This window comes from Leucopleurus acutus (assembly GCF_964270905.1).
Source record: "Leucopleurus acutus genome assembly, chromosome: 10".
NCBI lineage: Eukaryota > Metazoa > Chordata > Mammalia > Artiodactyla > Delphinidae > Leucopleurus > Leucopleurus acutus.
In genome coordinates this window covers 67,808,482-67,828,608 of record NC_139153.1, presented here as the reverse complement: position 1 = coordinate 67,828,608, position 20,127 = coordinate 67,808,482, and the positions used below count along the sequence as shown (strand labels likewise).

Here is a 20,127-nt window from a genome sequence, read left to right as displayed (position 1 = left end):
TAATATATCGTTTACTCTTTACCACATAATTACTGAGGAGGCACCGCTATTCTCATTTTACAGATGAGCAGACTGAGACTGAGAGGCAAGAGGAATTACCGAGGCACCTGGGTGCAGTGGGAAGAGCACAAGGGATGCGGTGGGGCGGGGATAAGAGGACAGAGGCTGCTGAGGAAGACTGTGATGAGGACTTCTAGGGCTTCCTTCTAGGAAGGTTATTCTGGATTGTGACTAGGGTGTCCTGGAAGAGAGAGGCTGGGAAGAGGAAGACCCGGTTATACTTTGTTTTTGTCCTTTTTTGGGGGAGGGAGGGGTTGCACTGTGATGAGAGGTGAAATACGAGAGTCTTTTTTCTTTTAAAAAAAAATTTTTTTTTGGCCGCAATGTGCAGCATGTGGGATCTTAGTTCCCCAACCAGGGATTGATTCCACACGCCCCTGCACTGGAAGCACGGAGTCTTAACTACTGGACTGCCAGGGAAGTCCCTATAACGAGAGTCTTAACTGAGGTAGTGGGCTTGGGAAGAAAGGGGTGATTCCGGAGGCAGTGATAACACAATCTATGGCTCTAAGCAGCACTATGGAGAATGTCTGTGCAGGCTGAGATGGCGCAAGAGCTCCTCATCTAAGGGAGACACTGGAGAGCTGCATATATTTATCACGACATTTTTCTGTGGTCATGTGTCATATTCCAAATGAATCCATTAATTATGACAATCTTCCCAGGAGATAATAGTAAAGTGTCAGGAGAAATTCTTCTAATTTATACAAAGGTGCTTCATGGGCTAGTAGCAGGCAGTTCTGAACCTAAGGGTATCAAGAGATTATTTTAACTGTAACTTATTTTAGTTTTATTCTGAGCTTTAGATATTCTTGGGATTAACAGGTAGAGATATGTGAAAAGCAGGTGGAGGAAGAAAACCCAAAGAAAGTCAAGAAAGGAAAAGAAAACAATAACAGATAATTTAACAAGGTGGCAGAACACAAGATAGAGATCTGTAGACATGTAAACATCAATAGTGTTCTTACAGTGCTGACCATAATCATTTAAAAATGGAAATGGAAAATGATCTCATTGATAAAAACTGGCAATAAATTTAACAAGAAAGGCAAAACTAGAAAATTTTACTGAAGGATATAAAATAAGACCTAAATAAACATATCATACCATGATCCTCGATGGGAAGACTAAATACCATAAAGATGTCAAGTCTACTCAAAAAATACATATATGAACCTTAATACAACTTGGATAGAATCCCATCAGAGTCTCTTACTGGTGAAGGTGCAGATGGGGTGGGGTTGTGACCACGGCATTCTAAAGTTCATCTAGAAGAGAAAATGTGTGAGAATGGCAACAGGCAACAACCCGCCCCCTGACAAATTAACTCTGGGAAATACTTAAGTGCCAGAAGGCATGCCGGGGTAATGCAAATGAATCCCGAAGTATGGTCACGGCTTAAAATCTACAGCGGATATTCCCCTCAGGGCACAGATAGAGTCAGAGACTATATTAAGAGCCTCATGTGACAGACACTGGGCAGACTGTGGACCTGAGGACCCTGACCTCTGACTGCTCATGGGTCACTGGAGAGCTCGAGCCTCTCTTTGTGCCACACATGAGGAGGGCAGGACTAGAGGGAAAGGGCATTGCTTTGCTCTCTCTGTGTAGATAATATGAACAAGTAATTCACGAAAAATAAACACAAATGGCCTAAAAGAAACACATGAAAAGACATCCAACTCCACTAAAAGGTGACTTAAAGTGAGATACCACTTTTCAGTTTCTTGACTGGCAAAACAACAGCAATATCCAGTGTTGATGATCTACATATGCTGTTAATAAAAGTTACACATCGGTGTAAGTTTACGTAGATAATTTGTTAGTATTTATTAAAATGTAAAATGTGAATGATCTTTGACCCAGCTATTCTACTTCCGAGAATCTATCTTACAGAAATAATAGTATATGTATATAAAAGTGTGTGTATATGAATGTCCCAAGTCTTTTTTTTTATAATAGTAAAAAATCTAGAAACTGTTCAATTATGGAATACTCACAGAATGGAATAATATAAAATCCTGAAAAATGTGTATACTGGGTTGAATAGCATCCCCCTTAAAACTGAAGTCCTTCTGGAACCTCAGAAGATGACCATATTTGAAAATAGGGTCCTTGCAGATGTAATTAAACATGAGGTGATACTGAAGTAGGGTTGGTCCTAATTTCAATCTAAATGGTGTCCTTATTAGAAGAGGAGAGGACGCACAATGACACACAGTGGGAAGATGGCCCTGCAGAGATGGGGACTGGAGTTATGCTACCACAGCTAAGGAATGCCAAGGATTGATGGCAACCACCAGAACCTGGAAGAGGCAAAGAAGGATTCTTCCCTCGAGCCGTTGAGAAGGAGAAGAGCCCTAAAACACCTTGATTTTGGACTTCTAGCCTCCAGAACTGTGAGAAAATTAATTTCTGTTGTTTTAACCCACCTGCCTTTGGTACTTTGTTATGACAGCCTTGGAAACTAATACAATGTGTCTAGCCAAAAATACGGACATAAGCCCTTTCTTGCATGTGTGACTCCAAAACTATTTTATATTTATAGATATTAAGTATAGCTATCTATACAGCCATGGAAAAATTCAGAAAGCTGTATATCAAATTATTACCAGTGGTTGCTTGGGTGGAAGAGTTAGAGGGATAGAGGTGAGAAAATTCACTTCATTAAAAGTATATTTTTAAAAATCAAAAATCTCATACCTCTTTTTTTGTTTTCGTATGTAAGCGTTTTTTTTGGCTGCGCCACACGGCATGTGGAATCCTAGTTCCCTGCTAGGGATTGAACCCTCGCCCCCTGCATTGGACGCACAGTCTTAACCACTGGACCGCCAGGGAAGTCCCTGTATGTAAATGTTTTATGTTATTTTCCAAATAAAAATGTCTTTGGAGGGAATTCCCTGGTGGTCCAGTGGTTAGGACTCCACATTTTAACTGCCGAGGGCCCAGGTTCAATCCCTGGTCAGGGAACTAAGATCCTGCAAGCCGTGCGGCATGGCAGGGGAGGGGGCGGAATAGATATATGAATATGTATAACTGAATCACTTTGCTGTACACCTGAAACTAACACAACATTGTTAACAACAATGCTTCAATATAAACTAAATTTTTTTTTAAAAAAAAGGTCTTTGGAAACCATGAAAACTCAAGCTGAGATTGTTACCTTTTAATGTAGAGTTCAGTCATCTTGGAAGGCAGGCCCCTGGAGAGGTACCCGACAGAAGAAGAGGCACTGTGGCTAGGCTGGCGGCCAGCCAAGGAAGAGGGGAGTGATGAGGAAAAAGGATCACTGGAAAGGGGTAGTTTATACCATCCATCTGAATTAGGGGAGCACACTGCAAGAGGAAGAGCTACTTTTGATTTCTCTGCAGGCTTCGTCCTCAAGGTGGATAAAGAATGTGCTTATATTTGGTCTGAGGGACTGAGGAATGGCCAGGCAGTGAGTAGGGGGCAGTGTACAGCTGGGGCTCTTTCTCCCCTTCGCATAGAATTTCCAAAAACAAGGAGAAGTGCCCAGACTTCAACTTGGCCTCCATCTATCTGAAAAGGTTTTATCTGATATGTGCACTATACAACTGGCTGGAGCCAACATACCACAGAGTGATCAAAGTCCCATGCTAGAAAACAGCCAGTAGCACACAGCAAACCATCCCATGCCACCCCAGGCCACAACTTTTCTTCAATTACCTAACATGCTGCATCTCACTTCTCTGCAGCCCTCCTCTGCTTCTATCCACTCCTCCAGCACCAGACAGAAAGGCGAGTGGAAGCTGGATAGCGACTTCCTAACTTTCTTTTGATTTCCAAGGCTTCTTTATGCAAGATATCCTTCTTATACTAGCTATTTCATACTAAAAAAAAAGGTGTGACAAAGAAGTGAAACTCCACGTCTAAGAGTTCAATAGAACACCATGGTCTGTATTCCAAATTCTCACCGTGATTATGGAATCATTTTGCTGTCTGAGGTGTCAAAAATGGTCTTGCAGACAAAACACAGCCTTGAAGTTAAGAAAGGCAGCAACTGTAACCGCCCAGCCTTCTCTGCGAGTTGGGCACTCTGCAGAACAATGGCGAGCCAAGACTGTCGGGAGGCTTCCTGGTGCCTGAGAGTTGTTTACAAAGAAAACGCACTCAGGCTGGCTCGCTGTGGACAACCATAACATACTCTGGAATTCTAAGTGGAGAGAGTCCTTTTACACAGACTATTAATCTGGTGAAAAGCAAAAAGCAAAAAAATAAAAAATAAAAAACAGATTTCTTTCCAGGACCAAAAAAACCTCCCTCTGGGTAAAAAGGATAGAGAAGAAGAAAGGCACAAAGCCAAGACTAGCTCCGCAAGAGGAGGGGGACTGTTTTGTTCACTGCTCTGTTGAGAACAGTTGCTGGTGTACAGTAGGGTCTGAATACACACTCACTGAATGAATGAATGAATGAATGAATGAATGAAACCTTGACTTTTCAGAAGCTTTAACAATAGGATTAAGTCCATGGGGAGAAAAATCAAACAAGTAATCTGAACTTGGAGAAACCTCAAAATAAGGATTAAATAAATATAACCTCATGATTTCTTAGATTTCTCATATTAGAAACGTATCCAAGAAAACCTGCAAAAGTCCACGACAAAGTCTCTGTGACTTTCACTGGTACGTGCTCAGTATTTAATCAGGCTACTCTCCAGCAGCTTGTTTTGCTTAGCACTTCTAGCATCCTGGGCATGAGGCAGGGGTGAAGTCTTGACCTTGGCCAGGCCCCCTGCATGGGTGGTAATAGGCCCAGAGCCACTTTCATACACCGTAGGGATGGAAGGAACCCAAGAAATCATCTCACCAACAGCTTTGCCTTCAGGAAGCAACACGTTTGAACCATTCCAAACCAGAGAGTCCATCTATTTTTATAAGTTCTCCTCGTATAAAAATTTGTCTCTAAATGTGAGACTTTTGGCAAGTTAGTCAACCCCCTTGCTCATCAGCTTCCTCATCTTTGAAATGAACATAAAAATATTAACTGCCTTTCGTGACTAATGTGAAGACTGAGGAATACATGGCACAATACACAGCATAGTGCCAAGTATACTGTAAGTGCCCGACAGAGCTGTCATCACTTTACTCTTTTATTTGTAAATAAACAGGTCCTAGCATTTCACGCTGAGCATTGGCCTGGACTCCAATTCTGATTAGGTCCTTACCTTAGTTCTAAGTCAGTGAATGATCTGCTATTCCCCAAACTCCTTGATATTGGTAGATCTACTTCAACCTTCCCTTGAAAGTTCATGGGTACATAAAGTTCCAATTATGCAGTACAGATACAGAGATGCAGCTTCTCATTGTATGTGAGAACTGTCCCAGGCCTCCTCAGTATATATGGATGTTACAATTACAAATTATAAATGCCCCAAGTAAACAAAATAGTTGGGCCTAACATTCTGGAACCTGGCTTGAATGAGGGCAGAGGCAACAGGCAGTAACTGTAATGTGCTAGACTAAAGAAACTAAGGTTCAAGTGCTAGTCTGTCACATCTAGCTGGGTAAGCAAGCTATTTCACCTCTCCTGGTTTCAATTTCCTCTTTACAAAACAGGGGTATGTACCAGGTCAACTCTATAAAGTTCCTTTTGAGCTCTAAGACTCAATGATTCCACAGAAGGGTGAAAGCCAAGAGGGTGGCTGGCAGGGTCAAAGCAGATATAAAGATATGAGGCCAGGGGTGGGGGTGGGTAAGAACTAAGAATGTGAATGTGAAGAGAAAACTGCAGGTTAATAAGAGAAAGGACTTAGTCAAACAGTAAGTCAAACCTTACCTATAAGGGTGCAGACTGGGAGGATGAGCTGGGCTGAATGCCTAGGAAAAGACTAGTTCAGGAAAATTCTAAAGGGCCAATGGCTTGGAGGACCATTTATTTTTGGACGTGCAGTACCAGCCAGAAAGAACCTTATTTCTTCGGGGACTAGGGAGCTGAGAGAGAAGGCATCTGGTGACCTGAAAGAGTGTTGAATTCCAAAATCAAACTTACAGCTAGACTCTTCAGGTATACCATGTAGCTACAAACTACTCATATCAGAGGTTAAGAGCTCAGACTAAAGATGGGCGGCCTAGGTTCAAATCATGGTTCCATGACTAACTAGCCTTATTAGATCAGGCAAGTGAGCTAATCGCACTCTACTTCAGTGTCTTCATCTGTAAAACAGACATAAAACCAGAACCTACTGCATAGGGATATTGTAAAGATCAAATAAGCCAATATATGGAAAGCCCTTTGAACAGGGCCTGGCATCTGGTAAGTACTAAATAAGTCAGCTTATTTTCTGCTGCAGAGTGGGATGTTTACATGACTCACTGCAGAGTCACTTCATTCACTCCATGAAGAGGAGTTAGGGGCAGGGTATCCTACCCAAGGCTGAAACTTAGAAAAAGAACAACTTCTGTTGCCTTTTGTTCCCTGGGTAGAGTCAAGCGGAAAACCCACCAGTGGTCAGGAAGAAACCTAGCAGCACTGGAGGTGGTGAAGCTGGTAGGTCACTGCTGCTCCCTTCAAGGAGTGTCAGATGATCCCCGGGAGCATTAGGCCAGCCCTTAAGGAAACAATACGCTGAAGGGCTTTCCCATGGGAGCTACATTCACTTTACATTCTTCCTCGACATTTACTTTAAAGGTATTGCTAAGTAGTCCTAACTGAAAGGCAGCTGCTTTGGGGTACCATGACAATAGGAATGAGTTATATATTTTTTACTTTTCTGGCCCTCTTTCAGGCCCAGCAGTTTGCTCTTCTTATACCTAGTTCTCCCCAATATGTTTCTATTCACCACTTAATTATGCATTCTTAAGTTTCCTTCCAAGTGCTAAGCAAAATGCTGTTAGTTTTACATGTCTACAGCGTCCCAGAATTATCACACATAGGAAAATAGGGTGCAGTATCTCCATTTACAAGTAAAAGCAGCACTTTAATAGAATCAACAACATTAAAGACCTAAAACCACACCCTTCCAATGCTCTCTCTTTACAAGTGAGCTCTAAGGACTCATTTTTATTTCTATCTGCAAGGCAAAATATTCATTTGGAGTGGCCAAACAACCTGGCTTGTTGACAAGACACCTATGTTTCTTGACTTTTTAAACTCCGATACACAGAATGAGCAATCACTGTACATTGACTATTACTGCTTAACTCAACAGTCTGTGGAGATGTGCTTTATAAGATGGGGAGAAAGAAAGTAGGTGCCATCAACTTGGTCCTAAAAATTGTTGACTTCATCTCATGTGCCAAAGAGTAGAAAACGACTTTAGGGAGGCTGTGAGGGGAAGACAGGAAAGGAGGCAGATGCATCCGAGGCAGCAGCACAGGCTGGCCTAACTGACACGTTTCTCTGGCTCTTTCCCCTACATGCTCTGGACCTTCCTGATAGGAGCTGGAAACTTCATTTTTTTGAGCTTTGTTGTTTCAAAAACAACCTCCCCAGTAAATACAAGAAAGTTATATACTTGGAATTTAAACGTTTAAATACATAAGTTAATTTTTTAAAAAAAACTTACGAGGCTGGGTTTTTGTTTTACAATGTTCCTTTCCTCTGATTTTGATATAATTCTCAAAATCTTTCCATGATTTCCTCAAGTGCACAAAAATAGCTTTCAAAGGAGACCCAAACCAAGTGATGATTTTTATGACTGATTAGATCTTGGCTTAAAGAGTAGCATTATGATTATAAAGCTTAGTTTCAACTGCTAAATATTTTTTGAAAACACTGAAGAGAAAACATACTTCCTCAACAGTTATGCTGAAGCCTAAAGGTTTCAGAACACAGTTAAACAAAAAGTTCTATAATCCATTTGTGATATTAACTTACATATTCCTTCATACAGGCAAATAAGATAAACACTAAGATAAAACAATAATAAATGAATAAAATAAAATCCCCAAATAATACCCCCTTATTCTTTCTCAAAAGTAAATTTCGAATCTTACCACATTACACTATTCTCAAAAGGGAACTCCTCAAATGGTCTATCGGACCAGGAATTCCTATGCTACCCTTGATACACTGTTACTAAATTTAAGTGCTTCTTTAATTCAACTTATTGGCAAAATTGTATATGCAGGAGCACTACATAGTGAACTGTGAGACAGAGAGAAAAGACTCAATTGAAAGAGAGGGATATACCTAGACAAAAACCTAGCCAACAGGCTAAGGATTATTAGAGGATATGGACTCAGATGCTTTCAATAAACCAATAGCTATTTATTAAAATCTATTATGGATAGGAACCACAGGAGAGAAAACAGTAGAGTAAGATACACTCAAATCCCTCCTATGAGCGAAAACACTCATCCCCATCATGTGTGTTTTATAATCACGGGGCTTGAATTTGGCTCCACCCGGTGTGTTTCTCTGACAAGCTTCTTAATCCTCTGAGCCTCAGTTTCTCAATCTGCAAAATGGGGTAATAAAACCCATCCCATAGAGTTTCCCTGAGGATTGAATTAAATGAGACAACATAGGGAAAGTGTCTCTCATTAGATGTCAGTAAATGTTATTTCCTTTCTCATGATATACTGCCCAGAAAGCCGTATCTAATAAATAACAAATGCAGTATTCTACCTGGAAAGGGTCTGTCTGCATCACCCCCATGCAGAGGAACTCCCTTATTTTCTGGCATATACTTCTTGGTAATGGGCAAAGACATCAGCCGGATGTGATGGATGAGTGAGCGCCAGGTATGAGCTCCAGAAAGCACCGGTTCAGGTGGTAATGGGCTGAAAGGTTGAATCACAAAGTAGGCAGTGAGCAAGATTAATCCCAGGGTTACGACGACCTACAAGGAAAGACAGGAAATGGATTAATAATTGTTACAGCAAACAAAATACTTTTAGGCCAAGGAAAAAAAACAGGCATGTTCTACTATTTCCAGTGTGCTTTAAGAACTAATCCATTTTCATAAACAAGCCATTGACATTCACTTCTGAAAGCATTTAAAGCTTGAGAACTGTGAGGACTGCAAGACTCACCAAGCTTTTATCATACAGACCAGGGGCTATGTCCATCATTTAAAAATATACACAGACACCGTTAATGATAAATACACATCTTTCATCTAGAACATTTAACAAAGTAATCAAATTTGCTAATAACACATTGTAACAAAGAGTAAAGGCCAATTTATTCATAGAAAAACCAAGGTTCAGTGGTGGAATCAGTCAACAGTAATATTTGGGGAGAATGTTGAAGAGTTTGTGCTCTAAGCTATTTCCAAGTCAGAACACATTTTTACCTTGTACACAGCTAGAAGGAGGGGATACTGGGGTGGCCCCCTCTGAGGTTCATTCTTTTCCAGTAGCTGTCTGATAAATTTTTCAATTGCTTTCTCTGACATGCCACACTGATGGCCCGTCTGTCTTACCAAATCAACAGTCTCTGAAAGTTTGTCATAAATGCTGAGCTCATTAGCAGCAAGATCCATGTCTTCTAATACAAAATCCCTGAGAGAGAAAGAAAATGAATGCAAAAAGAAAGATGGTTTCTTTAAAGTACTTCCTCCACAAAGTTACTTCCTATAGAACAGTGCTTTTTGACCACCTGTGGGGAAGGAACAATTCTTCTGTAAAACACAATGAATACACTGAGACAATGTCAAGATGCAATACAAGTTTTTAAGTGTTTTTTAATTGTGGGCTAGTAATAAATGGTTCACAGGCCAGCACTGGTTTCCAAACACTTTGAGGAATACCTGTCCAGGGCACAATAAATCCCTAATGGGACTCAGAAACACTAGTGCCATCCAAAATGATTTCTGAAACCAATCACAGGAGATCTGCTGCTGGTAATTTACTAAAATAAAAAGAAATGGAATATGGAAAGTGTTGTTGATCAATTATTTCTCTCCTTTCACATCAGATGAACCTTTTAGCAACACAAGGGGAGGAACTTATCACTGAAGGCAAGATTTACAGAGGAACACATTGATATGCTTTGTTCCCGACAGACCAAGAATTTCAGACAATACAAAACCATGGCATGGTAGCGCTTCAGACTTAGCAGGTTGCAGTTCTCATGCTTTTCTGCAAATACAATCTCAGACAATAAAGGGCATTCTGTTTATATTTTACATACTTAAAGGCCTAAGATCTATAACTCATTTCAAAATTCAATTTGCATTCTAATAGTTATTTTAAAGCCAGATTGTTTCACAGTGGCCATAGAATCAAAGGCAAAAAAGAATTCTCTCTGTATCATGTTTCACAGTGGCCACAGAATAAAAGACAAAAATTAAAGGCAAAATAGAATTCTCTGTATCATTTGTAAAATGAAATAAAAAAGTTCTTTTTAAAAAGTGCTTGTGCTACAGAACAATGTTTTTCTTCATTTCTAGGAGGAAAAGCAGTGCTTGGGATCTGTGCTCTCTTCTGTTGGTTGGGTTTTGTTGTTGTTGTTATTTTCGTGCTTTTACATTGCAGAGGGTCCTCTTATTTCACATATTTCATCCCCAAGGTGTTGCTAAGATCAAAAAGCACTGACATGGTACAACTATTTCCTCAGTAAGGAGATGCTGCCCCCTGTAGAACAGAGGACAACAGTCATGAAGCTCCAGCAGAAGAGGTCTGCACTGCCACAAACCAGCACACATCCCGGCATAGCTCCTCTTCTAACAATGCCTCCTCTGATGACTCCTTCCCTTTGGTCCTCTTTCTATTAACCTTTTACTTCACTGGTTCTTAACTGCGCCTGCACAGTAGAATCACCTAGAGAGCTTTTAATGAATGCTCATACCAGGGCCCCAACCCAAGACCAACTAAATCAGAATCAGACTTCTAATGGTGGATTAACAGGCAGGTAATATAGACTTTGGGGATTGGGGGTGGGAGGGAGGAACCCCACATTAAAGGGGACACAACCTTTCTCCAAACTCTCTGCCGTTGCTCAAACTGATTTTTTAAGACCACAAAGGCCTTCATTTCAAGATTCAGGTAAAAGGATGGTGAAAACTCTATTTTAAAATGTGTAGTTTTGGGAATTCCGTGGCGGTCCAGTGGTTGGGACTCAGCGCTTTCACTGCTAAGGGCCCAGGTTCAATCCCTGGTCGGGGAACTAAGATCCCACAAGCTGTGTGGCGTGGCCAAATAAAATAAAATGTGTATTTTCCACAAATGGTGCTGGGACAACTGCATAACCACATGCAAAAGAATGAAGTTGGATGCTTCCTTATACACAGACAAAAATTAACTCAAAACGGATAAAAGACCTCAACTTAAGAGTTAAACTATAAAACTCTTAGAAGAAAACAAAGGGGGAAATTTTTATAACACTGGATTAGGCAATGGCTTCTTAGATATGACACCAAAAGCACAAGTAGCAAAAGAAAAATAAATTGGACTACATCAAAATTAATTTTTGTGCTTCAGATGATACCATCAAGAAAATAAAACGACAACCTACAGAATGGGGGGGAATATTTGCAAATCATATATCTGTTAAGGGACAGGTATTCAGAGTTCATAAAGAATTCTTACAACTCAATTATAAAAAGACAAATACCCAATTAAAAATGGGCAAAGTATTTGAATAGATATTTCTCCACAGAAGATATACAAATGGCCAACAAACTCATGAAAAGATGTTTAACATCATTAGCCATCAAGGAAGTGCAAATCAAAACCACAATAAGATACCACTTCTCACCCACTGGGGTGACTATAATCAAAAAGTCAGATAGTAACAAGTGCTGGCAGTGGAACTCTTGTACACTGTGGCTGGGAATGTAAAATGATGCAGCTGCTTTGGAAAACAGTTTGGCAGTTCCTCAAAAACTCAAATGTAGAGTTACCATATGACCCAGGAATTCCACGTGTATGTACCCACGATAATTTAAAACAAATATCCACACAAAAACTTGTATGTGAACATTTAAGCAGCATTATTCATAATAGCTCAAAAATGGAAGCAACCCAAATGTCCATAAATGGATACACAAAATGGATATTAATAATATCCATACAGCAATAATATTCATACCATGGAATATTACTGGACAATAAAAAGGAATAAAGTACTGATACATGCTACAACATGGATGAACCTTGAAAATATTATGCTAAGTGAAGGAAGACAGTCACAAAAGACTACGTATTACATGACTGCATTTATATGAAAAGTCAAGGATAGGCAAATCTATAGAGACAGAAAATAGATTAATTAGGGGTTGCCTAGGGGAGGGGGTGGGGAGGAATGGGGAGTGACTGTTAATATAGGGTTTCTTCCTGGAGTGACAAAAATGTTCAAAACAAATTGTGATGGTTGCACAACTTTGTGAATATACAAAAATCACTGAATTGTACATTTTATAATGAATTTCACGGTGAATTTCATGGCATAGAAATTATATCTCAATAAAGATGTTGTAAAATGTGTACTTATAGAATCTGAACTTACCCTGTTGTGGCATTTATTACACTCATTGCTATGATTTTGGCTAAGTCACTCGGTCTATTTCCTCATCCAAAAGATAAGAGGATTGAACCAGAAAATTTTTCAAGTTTCCTCTAGCTCTAAAATTCTAGGAGTATATGAATATTTCAGGAAGCAGAAAAAATTCAATACATTAGAAGTTAAAGCCTTATGTCCAATTGCATTCCTATATTACCATTTCTTGTTATGCCATCTGATATGCCAGGTGTTGTGCTAAGCACTGCAGAAACATTATCTCAGTAAATCGTCTCAGTAAATCCCATAAGGTAAGTGTGATTAATCCCGTTTCACAGATGTGGAAACTAAGGCTCGGAAAGGTTTCATAACTCGCCAGGATGTGAACACAAGTGTGCCTGACTTCAGGGCTGGTGCTTTTAATCTTTATGCACGCTGCCTCCCTTACCAAGTATGTTCCTATTCTGAGCAGGCAGTTCCGAAACCACAACACCGTGTCCCTTGATTATCACAAATGAGTGGTTGAAAACTGGAAAGTGATCGACTACAATGATTCCTGAAAAAAGAATAAAGCAATAACTTATTACAATATTTTTCACGTCTTGCTTTTGTGACCAGTGATTCCAGAGACACAGCATTTTCCTGTTTAAATGAACAAAGATATTCCAAGCAAGCAAGCAAGCTACAATAAATTATCCAACAATACCCAGTCAAAATCCATTAAAACTCAGTAGAGGACCAGAAAAGGAAAGCAGTGGGAATTCTAAAAAAAAAATTCCAGTAAAAAACTTTAAAGATTTGAGAGATGGGGGCACCTGTAGGTATCCTCAGGGAGAAGAGAACGTCACATTGGTGTGCACTTAGGGGCACCGTGAAGGGGAAAGAAGTGCAGGTGAGGCTAAAAGGAGAACCAACTATCATCGGTTTTGAAGACTGTTTCACAATCTTTGTAAACCTCTGCCCACTTTTGATACGCATAAAAATCTCATTAAACTCCCAGTTTGTGTTGCAAATAGGGTTTTTTTTTTATTTCAAGTACACAATGGTAATATGATACTGAATACACACATTTTTGCAAGCCGTACATCCTTCTTCTCCGAGATTCTGACACATTTCTCAAGTTATCAGAAGGGTAGTTACTAATAATTTAGTGAAGTTTTCAAGAGCACATGGAGGTCTTGATAAAAAGCCTTCCTTTCGCCTTTGGTAAGATCAGTGGTTCTCAACTGGGGGCAACTCTGCCCCTGAGGGGATATTTGGAAAGTCTGGAGACACTGGTGATGGTCACACTTGAGGGTACTACTGGCATCTAGTGGCTATGACGTTAATTAAACGACAAAAAAATCTTGTCCCTTTAGGTCAGACTATAGAGCAGCTCCCTTGCTGCGATCTGCTGAAAGTCAACCCTCAACACGACAGTTTGTATTAAAAACAAAAACAAAAAACTTGTCCCTTAAAAAAAAAACACACAAAATCATGGCTAAGCATCAAGTATATTCATTTAGACTGAGTGAAATCAGCTGAAGCTTCATGGCAATCCCTTTACCTCCAGAAAGAAGGTCCAACTCTGGCAGAAATGAGCTTTGCCACAGAGGGAAGTTCCGATGAGCGAGCTTGACTCTTAACAGTGGCTTATACCTGCAAGGGCACAGGCAGAATCACTTGCAGAGTTGCAAAAATCAAGGTATCATGCACCACCTTGGATATACTGAATTGTCAGAACCTTGGGAATGGGACCCAGGTGCAGATTTCAAACCTCTTCCCTGCTGATTACAGACACACCCCACAATTAGAAGACATTGCTGTGGAACAGTGGAATCTCAACTGGGGTGATTCTGCTCCAGAATCATAGCTATTAAAATGAATAATTCTCTAACATCACCTAATATCTAGTCCACAGTCAAATTTCCCCCAAAGGTCCAAAAAAAAGAAAGAAAGAAAGAAAGGCAAGCCATATAACTTTTTAGAAGTCTAGGATCCAACCAATGATCACATTATCACAGTGAGCTGTCATGTCTCTTTGGTCTACTTAAATCTACAATAGATGCTGGTGTGTGTGTGTATGTGTGTTTTTTTCTGGCCTTTTATGACATTGACATATTTGAAGCAGGAATCCCCACATATTTAAACATATTTCTACTTATTCCTATCTTCACCACTTCTAGTTTCTACCATTAAAAAAAAAATCCTTCCTCTTCAGATTTCCAGAGCTCATACTCTTCCTCCCATCAGAGCCAAGCTCCCTTAAAAAAAAAAAAAAAAAGTATCACTTCACCTTCTTGTTTCTCAGGTCACCATTCGTTTCCGACCCCCTCATGCCACTGATACTGCTCTCACTAAGGTCACCAAAGGCTTTCTACACATGCCAAGTCCAAAGGACGTTTTTTCAGTTAACACCTTATCTGACCTCTCTGCAGCAGCTGCCATTGCTACCCATTATCTCCCTCAAGGGCTCTCAAACCCTGGCATAATTCTCTTGTTCTCTTCTGAGTCTATGTCCCGGAATGTTGGTATTCATCATGGTTGTCCTTGACCGTCTCATTCCCTCCATGGCTTTAACCACCAGCTATTAGTGATTTCCAAATCTCTTCTCCAGTCTAGAACTCTCTCCAAAACTCAAGATCCATTTATCTAACTACCTACCAGACATCCGGGCCCAAATTTCCTATAGTCCCCTATATGTAATGTGTTCCTGACTTATTTTTCCCCTGCAAACCATTTCTCCTACTATATTCCTTTTCTTAATTAATGGAAACACCAGTTCTCCAAATTTAAAACCTCTCCTCCTGCTTCTTCATCCCCACTAATGAACCAATCACCAAATCCTCAATTCTACATCCTGTATAGGTCTCACATTCATCACCTCCTCTTCAGCTCTACGTGAGCGGCAGTCAAGGCCCTCAACATCTCTCCCACACACCATCACAAAGATATATTTAATCTCTATATTTCCAATCCTCTTTCTCCTTTCTGATTCATCCTCTACAAGTTATTTTTCTAAAACACAAATTGGTGCACATTGCTCATCTATTTAAAGCACCCTCCTTGACTTCCCATGCCCTGCTAGGGAACAATTTAGCATGGTGGTTAAGAACACAGGCACCAGAGTTAGAAAAAGCTGAATGCAAATACTGGATTCTCCATCTACTGTGTGGCCATGAGTCACTGTTTACCCTCTTTAAGCCTCAGAGTTTTCATTTATAAAATGAGGATAATTGTGTCTTTCCAACCATGTTGTTAAGGGATTATAAGGTGATGTATCGAAAACATCTGTCTCAATACCCAAATTAAATACTTAATAATTATTATAAGATGAAGTCCAAATTACTTAGCATGGCCCTTTATGATCTGGTTACTGCCTACCTGTTCAGTCTCATTTCCCATTCCTCCCTCACAGTTTTCATTGCCATACTATTTCACATCTTTTTGCTTTTGTACACATAATTTCCTTTGCTTACAAAACCTAGCTCCCAGTGCTTTGCCCAATGACTGAACGCTATCCCAACCTTCATTTTTGCCCTATGAACCTTAAACACAACTCTATCATTTTGTATTACATCTACTTCCTTGTCTTCCTCTCACACTAAATTGTTTCTTGAAAGCAGAGATAAGTGGAGAAAATAACAACACAAATAACAGACATGGAAATTCACCTCAGAGACATGGAACCTTATCAGTGTCTGTTGAACAAATTTATAGAAAGGACCTAAAGTGATCATTCTGTTCTCAAACTAATTTGATGTAAGTAATGGTTCATTTATTTTACTTTTTCTTCTTATTTTTTAAAAATACATCAGCCTACTGAGAGGTTAGGTGAGCAAGTTAGGAACTTTACACTTGGATATTTTTTGTGGAGTTTGAGAGCAGCTGTGGAAGAATAGGGATTCACACTGGGTCTTGAAAATTGTTTTGGTCCAAAGCAGAAAGGGTAAACAGGGCCTATAGTATTCAAGCTGGGCGATGTGAACTTCAGTCAAAACTTCAATGTAGGGCTTCCCTGGTGGCGCAGTGGTTGAGAGTTCGCCTGCCGATGCAGGGGACGCGGGTTTGTGCCCCGGTCCGGGAGGATCCCATATGCCGCGGAGCGGCTGGGCCCGTGAGCCATGGCCGCTGAGCATGCGCGTAAAACTTCAATGTAGCAAAGCTAAATTTGGTTAAGGCATGTTGTTCCTTAGAGGGAAACTGTGATAACTCAAACTCAAATAAGCAAACTTATTAAGGGAGAGATGCCCAAAGAACATTTCACCATGGGAACAACTAAATGAGCAAACAGAAAAGGCCAAAATAATAAGTATCTGGGAATAGTCTCTATTATAAGGAGACGACCAAATACTTTAAAAGAAGTATACTGGTGAATACCAAGGCTATGCAGGCTCTTAGACCAGAAAAAGTGTGGCTTGAAGGGTTAATGGTCTTAAAATACTACGCGGAACACGAGGCAGGCAAACTTCCTTGTTCTAAAAGGAGATTACAAACAGCTCATTTACTTGGGTTAATAAACCAAGTCATATTCCTTTCTGAAATCCGAGATGCCATGTTTATCATATACCAAGATCACACTTTAAAAAAGCATTCTCTCCCTAACAATTATTAGAAAAAGATGTTTCGGAGGGGGGTCGGGGAATCTACTCTCAACCTACCAAAAAGAAAAAAAATTAGAAATCTGTCAAAAGGGCAGTGAAATCTAGACTTTGCTAGCACCGCTGTGTTGGACACTGCTTATGACGCCCGCGAAACAAGTTCAATTAGGGTCGAACTCGCTTTGCTCACCCCGGCAGAGCCAAGGAAAAAAAGAGGAAAAGTCACAAGGGAATCGACCCCGGGGGAGTTGCAGGAGGATGCCGTCAGTCTGCAAAACGCCAAAGGCTCAGAAAAGGGGTCAGCGCAGGGGCAGGAGTGGCAGTGGCCCCGAAAGGTGGGCTGCGCGAGGATGTCATAGACGGGTGCGGTGACGAGGCTGTCACGAAGCTGCCTCCCCCCTCCCGGCCTCGGGCCCCAGTCACTCACATGCGGGGCCCGCGCCCCCTCGGGCTCCTCCCGCCTCGGGGACACTAAACTGCCGGGCGTGGAGTATAGGCCGACAACTTCCTGCTTCCGGGCGCGCAACCCGGAAGCAACTCCTACGCCAAAGGCGAGGCAGCGCTCTTTCTACCCGCCCCACGCTTCCGCCAGAAGCCGAAAGCACAAAGACTCGGAGCGCTCGGGAACTCTCGCGAGATCTGGAGAGAACGGGTTCCTGCTCCCCCTGGCGTTGTTTCTTGCTCGTCGGTCCTCTTCAGTTCTTGCCAGGGTTTCTTCTCTTCGTGGGCTACCACGGACTTCATAGCTGAACTGATTCATTCAATGAGCGTTTGCTGAGCCTACTACGTGCCAGGCAGCGTGTTAGGTATTAAGGGGTGGGAGTGGGAGGGATAATGTAAATAGTGGGCAGGCCCTTACCCTTGGGATCTAAAAGAAAGGCAGGCAAACAAATCACTCAGATTTACACACTGCCCACTCATTAGTGTTAATTGAGAGTTTACTCTTTGCCAGACATTACAAAGGACTTTGCATTCGCGAAACTGCTTCATCAACCTCCATTTACCCTCATACCAAACAAGCTGAAGTTTATGGAAAGGTTAAATTGCTCGAGATTACACTGGAAGCTCCCTCTGTTCAGGTTCTGGTGTGGAACAGGCCGTGTGAATGTTGAACTGAACTGAATTAGGACATGGTCCCTAACATGGGCTGTTAACAGTCTTCTCGGTGAGAAGAAAATCTAACACAAGCAGTTAGACAACGATGGAAGGCGGCACTGAATTAAAGACCAAGAAGAGAGAAGGGGAGAGAGTCTGCTGTAGACAGAAAGAGTAGAGAGGTTTTCTGAAGGAGTTGGAACAAGGACATGGGCGAAGTTTGGGAAAGCATTGCAAGGAAAAGGACTAGCTTGGGCAGAGGTCTGGAAGTGGGAATGCTGGTGCCACATTTAAGGCTTGGATAATAAAATAATAGGAAATCAGGCTGGAGAAGTCAGTGAGTGGTCAATGATGAAGGGCCTTCAAGCCCAGGCCAAGTGATTTGGGACTTTAATGGGCAAAGGGAAGCCATTTAATACTTCATGGCAATATCTTGTAGTATTTCGGGAGGAGGGCTTTGGCTGCTATGTGTAAGATGTATTAGTGGGGGGAAGCCAAAAGCCAGGGAACCCAGCAAAGGGGCTTCTGAAATAATCCTGGTGTTAAAGGTCTGAAACAGCGGTGGGAATGGGAAGGAAGGGATACAATTTGGGGATCTTTGGAAAAAAGAACTGACACGTCTTGATGTGTCACTCATAGGGAGCAGAGAGAAAGAGGATGATCTTCAGGTTTCCAGCTCAAAAAATGATGTTTCTGTAAAAGTTTATAGTTTTGTTTTTAGTAAGGGACATTTATTCAGAAGACACATTAAGCTTAGATACAGAATAAATGAAGTATTATACAAGCTACAATTTAATAGTGAATTTAGAAAAGGAATCCACGCCTCTTTGTCAACTCTGTCCTGAAGTCACTGACACCTAGTGTTCTCTTGGGGACAAAAAGGCCAACAAATACTGAGCCTCTTGAGGAAGGATTTGGAATGAGCCAGCAAGACGCTGTCTTATTCTTGTGTTAAACCCCAATACATCCTCATTGTACCCTAAGCCTCCCAAGATATACAGTAAGAAACTACATAAAGTCCAAAGAAAGGAAACTCAGATAACAGACAGAAAGGACCAATGACGAACACTTTTCCATCCAGCTCAAGGGTCATAACACAAAACTGCAGGAAGTCTAAAATTAATTATACCTTACATTAGCACAACACTCATCAGTCTAAAAAGCTATTTTCTGTCCATTAGTCATTCAATGAAAGCTGAGCATCCTATGTTCAGTCCTCTTCAAGGAGGGCACAAAGATGAAGGAGGCACAGTTATACTTTCAAGGAGCTCACTGTCTACTTTGACCTTTACAACCTTGTATACCCTTATTCCTGCTTGGCAATTAAGGAAACTAGGATTGAACTGTGGTCAAGAGCACAGGCTCACAGCTGTGGTACTTTGAGCAAATTATTTAATCTCTGTAAGCCTCAGTTTCCTCAAAGTAAAAAGGGAATAGTGATATCTACCTCCTGTGGGTTTGAAGATTAAGTGTTGTCAAAAGTTCAGAAATAAGCTACAAGGATATATTGCATAGCACAGGGAATAGAGCAATATTTTATAATAACTATAAGTGTAGTAAAACTTTTAAATATTGTGAATCACTAGGTTATACACCTGAAACTTACAAAATATTGTAAATCGACTGTACCTCAGTTTTTGTTTTTTTAATTTTTATTTATTTATTTATTTATGTCTGCGTTTGGTCTTCGTTTCTGTGCGAGGGCTTTCTCTAGTTGCGGCAGGCGGGCCTCTCACTGTCGCGGCCTCTCTTGTTGTGGAGCACAGGCTCCAGACGCGCAGGCTCAGTAGTTGTGGCTCACGGGCCTAGTTGCTCTGCGGCATGTGGGATCTTCCCAGACCAGGGCTCAAACCCGTGTCCCCTGTGTTGGCAGGCAGATTCTCAACCACTGCGCCACCAGGAAACCCCTGTACCTCAGTTTAAAAAAAAATTTTTTTTAATCTTTGGCTGCGTTGTGTCTTCATTGCTGCATACGGGCTTTCTCTAG

The 20,127-nt window shown here is 41.0% G+C and overlaps 1 protein-coding gene across 6 annotated transcripts in view; it reads right to left on the bottom strand.

Moving 5' to 3' along the window:
* Positions 1–17,555, bottom strand: part of LOC309967980 (bombesin receptor-activated protein C6orf89 homolog) — a 33,235-nt gene extending 15,680 nt beyond the window's left edge. Inside the window, exons 1-5 of one of the 6 annotated variants that reach the window (XM_082849053.1) lie at positions 17,473–17,551; positions 14,012–14,103; positions 12,914–13,021; positions 9,320–9,527; positions 8,650–8,863 (exon numbers count right to left, since the gene is read on the bottom strand). In XM_082849053.1, the coding sequence (XP_082705179.1) occupies positions 8,650–8,863; positions 9,320–9,508 (403 nt within the window). In that variant the 5' untranslated portion in view covers positions 9,509–9,527; positions 12,914–13,021; positions 14,012–14,103; positions 17,473–17,551. Of the gene's footprint in view, positions 1–8,649; positions 8,864–9,319; positions 9,528–12,913; positions 13,022–13,533; positions 15,380–17,472 lie in introns of those variants that run through there. The other 5 variants (XM_082849050.1, XM_082849054.1, XM_082849055.1 and 2 more) reach the window with 5 other exon arrangements.
* Between the last annotated feature and the right edge of the window lie 2,572 nt (positions 17,556–20,127).